The sequence below is a fragment of the Planococcus citri genome, chromosome 3 (assembly GCF_950023065.1).
Source record: "Planococcus citri chromosome 3, ihPlaCitr1.1, whole genome shotgun sequence".
NCBI lineage: Eukaryota > Metazoa > Arthropoda > Insecta > Hemiptera > Pseudococcidae > Planococcus > Planococcus citri.
In genome coordinates, this window is record NC_088679.1 from 74475963 (window position 1) to 74491439 (window position 15477).

Consider the following 15477-nt stretch of genomic DNA (forward strand, 5'->3'; position numbering starts at 1 on the left):
ATAACATTGTATAGTTCGTTGATTTGCCAAGTCTTGAAAATTACATAGTAATTAGATTTCAATAACTGTCGCAAGAAATTCATTTGAACAATGATGAATAATGACGTTAATCGTCGCATACTCTTGAGGCCACTTACCCTGAATCGGGTTACTCACAGGTCACAATGAAGGAAATCGGACCTCACGCAAAATTTAATCAAGAAATACTCAATCGTGCAAAAATGATATAGGTATTACACCAAACAGTCTTCGGTTATGTTAAAATACTTATTAATACATATTAAAGAGAAGTTTGCGTCATAAGTACCAGTTTTGGATCACTTTTTTAAAAAAATTCTGTAGGGCGTGAACAACTTTTTCAAATTTAATCATCATCTGTACTTGTAATAGGAACCTTCCTTCACGAAATATTGGGATTTTTTTCCATTTGAAACTGGAGTCTGGGGGGGGGGGGCTGTTTTCGTAACCTTCTGAAATAACCGCAACCGGGCCCAACATCAATTTGGGTAATTCTCAAAAAGTGGTAAATTTTATGTCCACAGCAAATTTCTCAATGGTTTTAGCATGATATTTTTTTGTTTTTTTGGTCCATACAAGCATCACCAGGGGCGGATGGGGCACTTTAAAGTTACCGGGATTTGGCGCCGGTGCTGAAGCGAAGCTAGTTTTTTTGGGCGATGATTGTGAGAGGGGGGTGTGTGGCGAAGGAGTAAAATCATGTGTATTTTTTTGAATTTTTTTACCTTGAATATTTTAGCCAATGTTGTCACTTTGAGGGGGGTATAATAATTACAAATTCGTCAACTTTTGAGGGGGGGAAAAACGCAAAAAGTTGCTGATTTTTTTAGAAATTGAAATGAGTGTAGGTATTAGATTTATTTACTGAATTAAAATTAGAGTTTGTATGCTGAATTAAGTCAACCTAAGTATGTATTCGTTAGAGTTTTATGACTAAAAAATAATGTACTTGGGTAATTCTCAGAAAAAGGTAAAAATCGTGTACATGGCAAATTTCTCAAAGGTTTTAGCATGAATTTTTTTTTTTTTTTTTTGGTCCATTCAAGGATCATCCCCCACACATTTCACATATGGTATTGAGATTTTTGACCCCTCCTTTCATTGGTGTACATTCGATTTTATACCCCAAATGTCCTTCGACTTGGCTGTCACACGCCATGTTTTTGAAAATGAATGTTACAAAGTGTCATGAACTTCATTTTTTTGGGGGAAAATTCACACATTCTCATTATCATAGAACACGAAGGTCCATTATTGTGCAAATTGCAATTGGAATAAGTCCATAGGAAGCTCACATTTCACATTTGAAAACTGTCACACACATTTTGCGCAAATTTCAGAGCAATTTTCAATTATTTTTGGTAGCTTCCCAATCCAACATTTTTTTCTGGCGAGTGGCTGCACTGGTTCACTGTCCTCATAAAAATGTTACCCCACAATGTTATTTTCAAAACCTACGCAATGGCTCGTTCTGATCGTACTTGTCTATGAAAATATGATATTTCGCAAAATCGGTGTCCTTCGGCTTGCCTTTTTATTTACCCTGATGAACCCGCCAAAAACGATAATTAAGAAAGGGAAGTTATTCTACATGATAAGTACGCATTTATTACGTGTTCAAACTCGAATAATGTCCAGTAGGTAAGGCTGGAAACGAAAAAACGTTGAGATTGTCCTTCGGCTTGTCCAGCGCCCATTTGTCCTTCGACTTGGCCAAATTTCAGACAGCTGTACTTTTATCGCGCTAGTCGACATATTACACGATAATACAAGCAAAATTTGACATTTTCTCCCTCCCCACACCTCATCTCCACCCCTACCAATAAAATAAGTCCAGATTCGAACTTTGCGGCCTGAAAAACATGAATCGACATATTACACGATAATATAAGCAAAATTTGACATTTTCCCCCTCCCCACGCCTCACCCTCCACCTCTACATAAAAAATAACTCCAGATTCGAATTCTACGACCTCGAAAACATATCAATCGACATATTACACATCGATGAGGGTCGAATCCTAATTATCGCTGTTTTAGGGGGGCCGGGGTCCACAGTGGGGGGGATTGAATTGAGACCAACACTAGAACAGGGATCTGGGACACCTATACAAATGATTCCCACTTGAAATTTTCCAATAAAATGATTTTTATTTTTCAAAATTATGCACATCAAAATTGACCTTTTTTCTGAGAATTACCCACTTGCACCTGGGTAATTCTCAAAAAAAGGTCAATTTTGGTATGCAAAATTTTGAAAAACAAAAATCATTTTTTTGGAAAATTTCAAGTGGGAATCATTTGTATAGGTGTCCCAGATCCCTTTTCCAGTGTTGGCCTCAATTCAATCCCCCCACTGTGGGCCCTGACCCCCTTTAAAACGGTGATAATTAGAATTCGACCCTCATAGATGTATAATGTGTCGATTAATACGAGGTCGTAGAATTCGAATCTGGAGTTATTTTTTTTGTAGAGGTGGAGGATGAGGCGTGGGGAGGGGGAAAATGTCAAATTTTGCTTATATTATCGTGTAATATGGATCGATATGTTTTCGAGGCCGCAGAGTTCGAATCTGGACTTATTTTTTTGGTAGGGGTGGAGCTGAGGCGTGGGGAGGAAGAAAATGTCAAATGTTGTTTGTATTATCGTGTAGTATCTCGACTAGCGCGATAAAAGTACAGCTGTCTGAACCAGTGTTGTCATAACGTTATTCATATAACGTAACGAAAAAACGAAAAAAACGGAATTTTTTCCGTTATAATAACGTAACGATAAACGAAAACGAAATTTGTTGCAGAAGAAACCGTAACGAAATTATAACGTTACAAGAAATCTTAATGCTATAACGAAACGGAAAACGAAAAAAATTCCGTTATTTTTTCCGTTTTTTTTTTTTGCTTTTTTTCTTCAATTTTTTGGGCAAAATGATTAAAAAATCATTAAGTAATCAATAAAAAATTGAAAAAGTTGGTTTTTGCCCTCGCTTTGCTCGGTCTATTTGCTCTTCTTTTCCCTCATTTAAAACTTATTGATTTATACATTATTCAAGAAATGTTTAAAGTTTGAGTTTGAATCAAAAAAATAAACTCCTCCCTTCATAAAGAAACCTTTTTTTTTACTTCTCAAAATATTATTAAATTTTTGAAACTTAAAGCTTTTGGCCTCGCTTCATTCGGGCTTGTTTGCTTTTCCTTTTCGAGTTTCCGAAATTTAAAAAAAAATAATCATCATTCAAATTTTAAAATTTTGAAGCAAAATAATAAACTTTTTATAAGGTTACTGATCACACAAAAAAACGTTGTTTTTATGCCTCTCAAAATACTGATTTTTGAGAGCTTTTGCACTCGGTTCGCTCGGGCTTGTTTGCTTTTCTCTTTTCATTTTGGATTTTTCAAAAAAAAAAATCATTCAAATTCTATTGCTTTTATGCCTCCTGGAATACTAATTTTTGAGAGCTTTTGCCCTCGCTTTACTCGGTCCTATTTGCCTTTCTTTTTCCATTTTCAATTTTTCAACAAAAAAAGACTATTCAAATTTCAAAATTTTAAAGCTAGGTAATAGTAATATGAAATATTTGCAATCGAAATTGAAGAATTCGACTTAAATTCGATTTTAAGCAAACATGATGTGATATTCATTCATCAATTTTAAAATTGAACATTAATTTTTAAAAATTCATCTCTAATAACTTCATGTTTTGTTTTTTTCTTGTTAAAATTGAAAAACTGGAATAAAATTTCACATTTTTTGCAAAATTTCGACACCCCTCCCCCCTTCTTCAAAAAATTTAATAAGTGCTCGAAAATGATCTGCTGAAGCCTGAAAGTTGTACTAAAGTCCTATTTTTTCATTTTTAAATAATTTTGTTAGACACCCTAAAAAATAGAATTACTGACAATTGAAAAAATTTCATAAAAAGTGTCCAACTTTGTACTTTTTTCAGTTTTTACTTTTTTTTTCAGAGAAACCCCCAATTTGGGCATTTCTGTGCTATAACGAAAAACGAAACGAAATAACGAAATAACGGAAAAACAAAATGATGTAATAACGTTAAACGAAAAACATAACGTAACGGAATTATCTGTGCAACGAAATAACGGAAAAATAACGAAAATTTCATTGAATCTGAAACGAAACAATATAACGTAACGAAAAAAAAATTTCGGTATGACAACACTGGTCTGAACTTTGGCCAAGTCGACGGACAAATGAGCGCTGGACAAGCCGAAGGACAATCTCAACTCTCAATTTACAGTACTTAGAGTAGAAAATTCAGCACTGCATATTTTTGTACTTGATAAAAAACCTCAATTTTCTCGAAACTAAGTTCATGGCGTTTGTCTAACTTTGATACCAATGCGTCTCAAGTCACCCTTACACCTCATAAAAGCCTCATGGCACGTTGAGGTGGTGGGGGTGTGTACATGAATGCGTGTATAACCCTATATTACCAGTAAAATTTCTAGAAATTCTAAAAAAAAAAGTTTTCAAGCGTTTTTCTTACAGTGTTGTGTAGGTATGTGTTTCCGTGTTGCAACCAAAGGCCGTGTGGTGTACTTAATATACCATTTTTGCACAATTAAGTTTTCCTCGATTAAATATTGTGTGAGGTACGATTTCCTTCATTGTGAGTACCTAATCCAAGCCGGGGTAAGTGACCTCAAAAGTATGCTGCGATTAACGTCATTTTTCTTCCACGTTATTATTGCAATCTAATTAGGTAATTTTCAAGACTTGGCTAACCAGCAATCTATACAATGTTTATGGAATGATTGATATATAAGTACGATGAACGCTTTGTAAAAATTTACTTTCTGTTTTTGCATATACAATCAGTCGTTTGGCGTCAAAATATGAACTCGAGTTTAGTAAGTTTAGTTACGTTGGAATAATTTTCGGTCAAATTTGGAAGAAATTTTACGTGGGTTTTCAAATTCAAGATAAACGAGATTCACAGATGGATTGGAGAGCAAACGTGATGTGGGTAAGCAAACAGTCTATACACATTTTTCGCATTTCAATACACGTGGAATCTGACGATTAGTATGCTTGCTGAAATAATAATCGGAAAAAACAAGAAACAAATTTCGAATCCTGAAATGCGATGTAAAAATGATTTCGATATCTTGAATTAGATCAACACAAGTTTCACTTCGACTCACAGCGCACCCCCCCGGCCCATTAAAACCATTTCGGAAATGATATGCTTATTATTTGATTACTTACCTATCCTCTAAATCTGAAAAGGCAAAAAATCTTATTGGGTCAATTTTGGAATTGTATGATGTGGTCTCATTCGATGTAATGAATGAGTGAAAGCATACTTTGGATAAACACCTCACCTCTTTTCGGGGAACATTTTTTGACAAAAGTTGGAATAAAATACGGGGACCAATGTACCACTTTTGGATGAATACTTATTCGTTGTTAAGCTTTCATAGAATGGGCCAGTTTTTTTTTTTTTTTTTTTTTTTTACAAATTTGATAAAATAGTTTTCGAAAAATTCCGAAAAAACAGAATGTCGAGTAAGTAAGTCTAATAACTCTCTAAATTTGAAACAGTGAAATTTTAGCAGTCACGACATTTTGCCTTCTTAAAAGCAGTAGTTTTCTACTGCTCTGCAGCAAAAAACTACTGCTTTTAAGAAAGCAAAATGTCGTGACTGCTAAAGCAGTGAAATTTCACTGCTTCAAATTTAGAGAGAAGGGAATATTCCCAAGTTATGGTACCTATCTAACGGAATTTATTTTGAGAAAAATCACTACTTTTTCACTACTTTTCTCAACCAAACTTTCAAAAAAGCTATCCACTCAACCCCCCCCCCCTCTCCGCACACATACGAAAATTGACAAATTCAAATTTTTCACAAGAAAATTTTCAAAAAAACGGAAATCGGAAGAAAATTTTTATACAAAGCATTTTATAAATTTCGATCAAAATTATTTTTAAAAAACAATACAAATTAACGCATTACATACGTTACCTATAACTAAGACAGGGCGTCTAACAAAATTTCAAAATAAAAAAGCAGGCCTCTAGCAGGACAGTTTTATATGTATATACTTGGAATTTCATAAGAAAAAAGTGCTGGTGGGGCGAGACAGAATTTTACATTACAATTTTTCGCTTCTTCAATATGTCTTCAAACATCCCAAGATTTTTTCAAGCAAGCGAATATCGAAAATATACCTATGTAATTTTATCAATTCAAGGAATAAAATTTGTATACTTGAGTATTTTTTAATTTCAATCAAAATTATAAAAAAAAATCGTTGTCAATTTCATCGAAAATAATCTTATTTTTCAATATTTCAAAGGTTTTTGTTGCACGTTTGAATTTTTTAATTTTTTCATCACCTTTTTGATTAAATTCGCTACTTTTCCACTACTTTCATTATGCCAATTTTTAAAATCACTACTTTCACTACCTGTTAGATACCCTGTTACCCCCCCCCCGTGCAGGAAAGAGACAATTGTAAGATTAATTATTCAAAATGCGTTCACAGATTTACGCGATTGGTGTTGTTTTAATCATCACAAATGCAGAAGCGTCTGAAATCAGTGGTGACAAACTGGGTAAGATGAATGTTTTCAAAACTTATTAGAAAATGGGCGTGTTGTTCGTTGTAAGTTCTTAAGGAATATTACATTTCCCGCCATTTGAACAACTTTTATCGACATAAATTCGATGCATCAAACCCCCCCCCCACGTCATGCTCAGGTCCATCGAAAGGCACGAGCGCGGAAGCAATTTGAATTTTTTTTTTTAATGGAGAGGAAGCGTAGCTTTATGAAGATGTTGACGAATCTAACTACAACGGCGCTGTAAAAATATCGATTTTTCCTTTATCGAAGATTTTCCAGACTGACATATTTAAAAGTTTGGAGCAATAGCTTATAAAGGACCTACAAAAGCTAATGCTAAAGAATTCGTAGCTTACCCATTTTTTTTTGATACTTTTCTCGTTTAAAAAAAAAAAATGATATTCTATAGCGTTGGGAAGATTGAATACGATTTTTTGAAATGGGTAGATACTTAACAAGATGGTATCGAACATGCCTAACTGAAGGTTTCTATAAAATTTTCAGAATTGGACTTCTTGAATTTATATTGAATTTTTTCTTCCCGAATTTCCAGTGATGTAAAGATAGATTCGTGATGTGGTGATATGTATCTCTATTTCATTAAATCAAATAAGACTAGACAGCTGCGCCTCTAACAGTGTGCGTAGCCTATTTCGTTACGAAAGTACAACCCAATTGCAAAAAAAGCAACGCAATTTTGGATTTTGAAAGTACAACCCGATTTCAAAAAAAGCACAATTTTGAAAAAAAGCACAACGCGATTTCAAAAAAACACAATTTGGATTTCAAAAGCAGAACACGATTTTGATTTTGAAAGCACAACGCGATTTCAAAAAAATAAGCACAACACGACTTGAAAAAAAGCAAAACGCAATTTAAAAAAAAACACACACAACACAATTTTGAGAAAGAAGCACAACGCAATTCCAAAAATGAAAACGCGATTTTGAAAAAAAGCACAACGCGATTTTGAAGAAAACCATATATTGCGATTTTAAAACAAGAGCACAAACGCAGTTTTGAAAATAAAAATGCGATTTCAAAAAAGAGCACAACGCGAATCTGAAAAATGAGCACAACCCAATTTTGAAAAAAGCACACACGGCGCAATTTCAAAAAAGAAGCTAAACGCAATTTCCCAAATAAAAATGCGATTTCGAAAAAAAGCACAACACAATTTCAAAAAAAAAGCACAACACGAATTTGAAAAGAAAGCACAACGTGAATTCGAAAAAAAAGCACAACACGAATTCGAAAAAAAAGCACAACAAGATTTTGAAAAAAAAGCACATCGCAATTTTGAAAAAAAAGCACAAAGTGATTTTTAAAAAAAGTTCACAATGCAAATTCGAAATTAAAACGTGATTTTGTTTTCAAAAAAAAAGCACAACGCAAATTTGAAAAAAAGGCACAACACAAATTTGAAAAAAACGCACTATGAGATTTCGAAAAAAGCACAACGTGAACTTGCAACAAAAAGCACTACAAGTTTTTAAAAAAAGCGCGACGTGATTTAAAAAAAAAACTAAAAAGCGTAACAAAATGTGATTTTGAAAAAAAGCGTAACAAAACGCGATTTTGAAAAATAAAGCACAACACAATTTCAAAAAAAGCACATTCGAAAATTGAACAATAGAAATTATTTTATGACCCTTGTGGTGTTACATAAATTTTGAAATTTAACTGACATCGGCTTCGCCTTTGATGAAATCTTTACCATTATTCAATTTTGAAAAATAAATTTGAAAATTGAACAATAGAAAATATTTTATGACCCTTGCAGTGTTACATTTTAAAACAGATGTCGGCTTCGCTTTTGATATGACCCTTTTCCCCTTTTTATTCTTTTTGTGGTGCAAATTTTCGTAATTAACTGCAATTATCTACTCATTGCAATTATAATTACGGCGTTCCATGCCTCACGTTAGGCCACATCTACGTATGGAAATTTCAAAAAAATCGACCCATTCATCTAAGAGAACATTCGTTCTAAAGAATTTTTCCTCTTTCACACCGAAACCAATAGTGTGCTACACACACTAAAAAGAGAACATATGTGAGGGCGCATACGGAAAGGGACCTAAGGACCAAAAAAAAAAAGAAAAAAAAAGTTCTCCGAAATTGTTGTAGGAACTCTGTAAAGGGTTCCTACAACAATTTCAGAGAACTTTTTTTTTTTTTTGGTCGTTAGGTCCCTTTCCGTATGCGCCCTCACATATACTTAGGTAATATGTTTAAGTGTTTGAGCAAAGCGATTGTGCAAAATGGTTGGAAAATTTTCAATCTCTGGTATGAAATCAAAATGCTCATTTCCATTGCATTTTTATCAACATTATTTCTCATAATGTATGATCGTATTTTCAACCTTTGAGCGCAAAACATCTGGAAAATGTTTTGAAATTTCAAAATTTGTACAAAAATCTCCAAGATATGGACATAATTAAAACACAATAAGTAGTTCAAAATTATCTATCAAAAAATCGATCTGAACAACTATCTATTGTTACCTTAATAAGTAGGTATACCAACACTAATATTCAATTTCCCGCACTTACCATCTTCGTTTTTTACAGATAATTCTTCAAGCAGAGTACTGATGACTGACGAAGCAGCATGCAGTAGTTCATGTTGTGGTACAATGAGAAGACGTTGTCAAATGGTAATTTGTGCAAAAAAATATAGTAAGCTGCTTCCTTAGGAAGGATCTAGTACAAATTACTATAATGTTTGGTAACTTGAACAAAATTGAAATAAGTATATTGATTACCTACTATAATTTGTGATAAAAGTTCTGTTACCTACCTAGTACATAGATCTTATAACACACAGTATTGCAATCACAACACTGCAACCGAGTTTCATATTTTAATCTATAATTCTGGTTACGGTAATGGTTATGGTTACAAATTTTGCCTCATTTTAGCGGTTAAAATTCATTTCGGTTAAAAATTTCGGTTACGGTTTCCATCCCTGTGGCTGTGCCATACTATCATGTAAGCAGTGTAAGCATTTTTTTAGTAATTGCTACTTTTTTGGATGGTTTGATTCAAGATGTGTATTATGATGATTCGTACCTACCAGATCTGCTCTATGGAACCAGCTTACTATATCGTATATTTTTGTAGCGTGTTTTTTTAGTAGGAAACTGCAAAACCCAACTTGAAATTATTTGTCTCACTAAAAAACTGATTTGTTAAATAATATACATACTGACAAGATGAGATACGCTGATGATGTATCACTTGGAACTAAATTAAAAATCACGCCAAAACGAAAAAAAAAACAAACAAACAAACAAGCGAGGTCTGTTGGACCTGGCAAGAGGGTGCCTCAAATTTGGATAAAAAATCCTCTTTTTTTGGGGAATTCTTATACAACCACATAGTGACTGAGGACTTGAAAAGATTCGTAGGTATCACTTGTACCTATAGTTGGTTATTGTACTAGGTAAATAGATGCGATGAAAGCAGGTAAAAAAGTAATAGTTATAAATAATTTTTGGTATGAAACAGCAAAACTGAATTTCATTTGAAACGGAGTCTGCCATTTCAAAAGTCCCACAAGTCACAAATTTTTCATTTTTCACATTTTTTTACGATTCTGACAGGATGGAGCGAGCTCTATTGGATGACCATGGAACTACTTTTGGTGAGGCTCATTTTCCCGCCAAATCGTGCTGATTCAACATCGAGTCATTTTTAAAAACCCATAAGTCCGGACTTACGAGGTTTTAAAAATGAGTTGGTGTCAAAGCATCATCCGTATTATTATTTTTTCGAAGTTATTATTCGAATTTTTGTACTTTATGTTTTTTTTTTCAATAAAACATTTTTCTTCTTAAGTAAGTATAAAACAGACAGAAAACTATTCCCAAGTGAACTGTTTTCAGAATTCATTAAATTTCATCATTTAGAAAGTTTTAGCTTTTCAGGTCCTTCAGATGTTTTAAACAAGATTCAGTTACAAAAATAACAGTAAGGCGTATTATAGCGATGATGTCAAAATTTTTGAAATCCAAATTTGACCCAAAATATGTATTTTTGTATGCTCTTTCCATGTTTGATATCGGTTTTCAATTTGGTTAAAACAGTTTTTTGTCTCTCCTGAAAAATTTATGACTTTTGACTTTTGAAATCGCACCTCCGGAATAATAAGGTTACATCTCAAAAAAAATTGATTTTGACGTTTTTACATTTTTGGGGTTTGTATGACCACCCCTCAACCAAAAATTACACTTTGAGTTGGGTACATTATCTAGATCTTGTAAAAAACGCAAATGGCCTAACTCAAAATCTCAACAACATTGCAAGTTGTTTGGAGTTATGGATACATCTAAAAAACCTCCTGTTTTTTGAGCAAATTTTGTACATACAAAGTGTTAACAAACAGTTTTGATTGTTTTGAATGTTTGTCAGTTGGAAATAGTCACAAGGAGTGCATTTTGTATTGGTTTGTACCAAATGGAAAATTTTTTTTAAATTGATCACTTTTCAGAAAGATGAATTTGCACATATAATGAAGTTTTAGTTTTTTGAGAAAAACTCAAAAACTAAGCACTCTTGAAAAAAACTAACGACATCATGTCGATTGAAAATTTAATTCTCTACAACTTTGTTTAACTGAAACTACTTTAATGAAAGGTTCTAACTCAAAATGTTTTTCAAGCATTGAAATATTTCCTCTTTAAGATTTTATTTTTCAAAGTGTTCTTATGCTAAATGAAGGTAGGATACCAGATCCTTAAAATCAGGTGCTATTCATTCCTCACAATTAAATATAAGTGAAGGGCGGTTTTCCAAAAGTGGATAAGTCAAGTTTTTTGAAAATTGAGTTTTTCACGCCATTGTGTTCTATAGGCCATATCTCACCTATTTAATGCCTAACCTACCCAAAATACCTATTTACCTACGTACAATCCAGCTTTTCTGTAAGTTGCGGATTGCAATCGTTTTTCCAAAACGCGATAAGTCATGATTACTTCGTTTCCTTACTTTTATAGCCAAAATAGAGCTGCGAATATGTTTTTTTTAATAGATAGTACTGTAATATGTACTATATTTTCGTTTTTATTTTATTGCCAAAATGCAGATACATTTTTTTTGAATGATAGTGCTGTAGATAAATACTTACTTGATTTTTGCCAATTCTATCGCCAAAATGCAGGTAAACATTTTTTTTCGTAAATTTATTGCCGAAATAGTGGTAAGATTTTTTTTTTAATCAAAAATCTTTTTTTCAATTTATAGTGTTGTAATAGGTACTTAATTTTTGTTTAAAACACAGGTAAAATTTTTTGTAATCAATTTTTTTGGTCATATACTTCTGTATTGTGAATTAGAGTTGACTTACATCAATTTGCAACACTGGTTCTATCATATAAATGAAAACATGAAAAATCGTTTTTCCAAAAGGCGATAAGTCAGTTTACTTTTTCTGCCACAGAAGCGCTGCAAACTTGAGTTACACCACAAAACCAACACATACGTGTTGAGATAGAACCAATACAACATGCAGGATAGGTGTCATACTCCAAGTGCATCGCGCCTTGAAATGGGCACTAAAAACATCATTTATCTCAAAATCACAATTTTTGACTTATCGCTTTTTCGAAAACCGCCCTTCAAGTTGATAAAAATAATGAATCAAGTTTTTAAAAAACAGAAAATCACTCTCCTGTAAAATTTCACTTTTTTGAGATGTAACCTTATCACTCCCGAGGTGCGAAATGACCGACTCAACGAGAAAATGATCATAGATTCATCAAAATGTATCCGAGCTAGTCCTATCCTTATGCTTCACAAACAAACAAACATGAATTTTCTAAAAGGTACCTCCTTATGTGTTAGAAAGGATAAGTACATATATTATTAAAATGGACAAGTTTTAGAAAAAGAGGGGGAAAAGGGAAAAATATTATTGTTGCCAGCCCACATTTGTTTGGAGAAGAAAAATTTTAATTTAAATAATGAAAAGAAAAGTAGTGCCCAAGTACATATGTATTAGACTTTTTTGGATGACAATTTTTAGTGTTGGCGGGCGTTGTGTCCGCTCACCTCGGCTTCGCCACAGTTGCGCGGGTCGCTTTGTTGTTCATGCTATTAGTCGGGGAGCCCACTTGAGGATAAATTGCACCCCCCCCCCCCGTCGATCCTCCGGGACAACTTTTTTCTTAAAGGGGGAGTCCTAAGGAACATTTCTAGCCCTTGTACTCAAAAAAAAAAGTGGCCCTACTTACAAAATGGCGGCCATTTTGATTGACAGGTCAGCCGAAATCGCAGATTTTGCGTTCCAACATAGGACTTGCTCAACATTTTTCAAACTGTACAAAGGTAGATCGAAAGATCAAGCAAAAGTTTATCAGCTGTCACAATTTCAAGTGCCAAAGTGCGTTTTTCGATTTTCGGTGAATTTTTGAAAATCAAATTTAGGCCAAAAATGTGGGAAAAAATCAAAATTTTACCGAATTGACGAAGAAAGCTGAAATTTTGGATATACCCTATTTTCGACATGCCAAATCGATTGGAAACTGTTTCAAACCGTTTTGAGCAGTTCTGGAGCCTCCAGTAGATTTTTGAAACTCGAAATTCCCACAAAATTTCACCAAAATGGAGTTGGAAAGCTGAAATTTATTCTGCAAACTAATTTCAATACGCTACGAAGTCAACTGCGGGGGAGTTTCAAGTCGTTTTGGAGCCTCCAGCGATTTTTTGAAAATTACTAAAGCCTCCAGTAGATTTTTGAAACTTTAAATTTCCTAAATATTTCATCAAACGCAGGTAGAAACTAGAAAGTGAAAATTCATTCTGCAAACTAATTTTAATACGCTACGAACTCGTCTGCTGGTGGATTTCAAGTCGTTTTGAAGCTTCCAGTCACTTTTTGAGAGGTCTTAGCTATGGTGTTTTTTGGAAAATTGAAATTTCCAAGAAGTAGCTGGAAGCTTCAAAACCATTTAAAACCATTTGAAACCACCATGTAGTCGACTTCATATCGTATTGAAATTAGTTTGCAAAGTAAATTTTAGCTTGCCAACTTCATTTGGTAAAATGTTGCAGGAATTTCAAGTTTCCAAAATCTACTGGACGCTCCAGTAATTTTCAAAAAATCGCTGGAGGCTCCAAAACGACTTGAAACTCCCCTGCAGTTGACTTCGTAGCGTATTGAAATTAGTTTTCAGAATAAATTTCAGCTTTCCAACTCCATTTTGGTGAAATTTTGTGGGAATTTCGAGTTTCAAAAATCTACTGGAGGCTCCAGAACTGCTCAAAACGGTTTGAAACAGTTTCCAATCGATTTGGCATGTCGAAAATAGGGTATATCCAAAATTTCAGCTTTCTTGGTCAATTTGGTAAAATTTTGATTTTTTCCCACATTTTTGGCCTAAATTTGATTTTCAAAAATTCACCAAAAATCGAAAAACGCACTTTGGCACTTGAAATTTTGACAGCTGATAAACTTTTGCTTGATCTTTCGATCTACCTTTGTACAGTTTGAAAAATTTTGAGCAAGTCCTATGTTGGAACGTAAAATCTGCGATTTCGGCTGACCTGTCAATCAAAATGGCCGCCATTTTGTAAATAGGGCCACTTTTTTTTTGAGTACAAGGGCTAGAAATGTTCCTTAGGACTCCCCCTTTAAGAAAAAAGTTGTCCCGGAAGATCGCCGGGGGGGGGGGGTGCAATTTATCCTTAAGTGGGCTCCCCGACTATATGTCGAGTCCCTTTGATTTTGGTTAAAATTATTGACCATTTGGTCAATGTATATCCCCTTTTTTCGTGTTTGATTTGGAAAGTGATTTTTCTGAATCAAGAATTTTAAATACTTATTAGTGGTATAGTAGAGGTTACCTATTTTTCCTACCTACCAACGATCCCAACCCGGTTCTCTTTTTTCCATACCCATATTTCCGATCCTACCTACCTTTCTCATGTCTATTTTTCCTCTGTTACTTTCCTCAAATAAAATTGCCAATACTTCACTGTAAAATTCCCCATCTAACTTCCTTCTTTTCTCAAAACTATACCACATTTTTCACCATACTTTCAAGATGCTATTCAAGTGATACGTTTTATTCTTTTAATATAATACTCGTATTTGGTACCTAGATGTATAGTAATTATTTGTTTTGCATCAAAAGTAGTCATACAATTAGCAATATTATCGCAATTTAGTAATGACTGTAGTATGTCATGTCGCAGTGTACCAAAACGTACTTCATTGTATTGTAAAATGTACTACTTACATATCTGTTTCTTTCAGGGTAATGTTGTGAGAACCGCCGGATACGATTATAGACATTTTTTTCCAATCAAAGAAATAAATGGGGAAATTAAGGTAAAATTCAAAGTGAGAGCGGATCGTGACGCTCATATGCTATTTTCAGACAAAATCTTCCCGCAACCAGGAGACACATATTATGAGATAAACTTGGGTGGAAGGGGGAATACGGTAACAGTCATCCGAAGGAATAAAGATTTTGCTGTTGAACGCTCAGTTGAAGAACCAACGCCAAATGTGGTTCACCCCTGGGATTATCGCGAATTCTGGGTTACAATTAGTCACTATGGAGCTGTACGATTAGGAAGAAAGGGCGAAAACGCATTCATACAATTTAAATATCGATACGTAGTACCGATTAATTACTACAGTGTTTCTGCTTGGGAGACTAGTGCTTTATGGAAACTTCCTCTATTCTCTTACGAGTAGGATTTTTCGTGATGAGATTTTTGTTGATGGGCGGTATTCATGATTTAAATACAATAGCATACCTACGTACTTATATGTATATCTACTGCCGATGCAATTGTGAGTAATTGACCGAATAAAAAATTTTCAAGATCAAATAATGTGTTAATTGTTCGTTTTTCTGAATT

The 15477-nt window shown here is 33.8% G+C and overlaps 1 protein-coding gene across 1 annotated transcript; it reads left to right on the top strand.

Annotated features, from left to right (window-relative positions):
* Positions 1-4802: 4802 nt before the first annotated feature.
* Positions 4803-15450, top strand: LOC135839155 (uncharacterized). Its single transcript, XM_065355056.1, has 4 exons — positions 4803-5002; positions 6526-6595; positions 9178-9263; positions 14864-15450. Exons 1-4 carry the CDS (start codon positions 4976-4978, stop codon positions 15308-15310), a joined length of 630 nt encoding a protein of 209 aa, XP_065211128.1. The 5' UTR covers positions 4803-4975; the 3' UTR covers positions 15311-15450.
* The last annotated feature ends 27 nt before the right edge of the window (positions 15451-15477 follow it).

Coding starts and splice junctions, on each gene's coding strand:
- LOC135839155 (XM_065355056.1), top strand. CDS start 4,976: ATGGATTGGAGAGCAAACGTGATGTGG. Junction 6,596..9,177: donor AATCAGTGGTGACAAACTGG/GTAAGATGAATG, acceptor CGTTTTTTACAG/ATAATTCTTCAAGCAGAGTA. Junction 9,264..14,863: donor TGAGAAGACGTTGTCAAATG/GTAATTTGTGCA, acceptor TGTTTCTTTCAG/GGTAATGTTGTGAGAACCGC.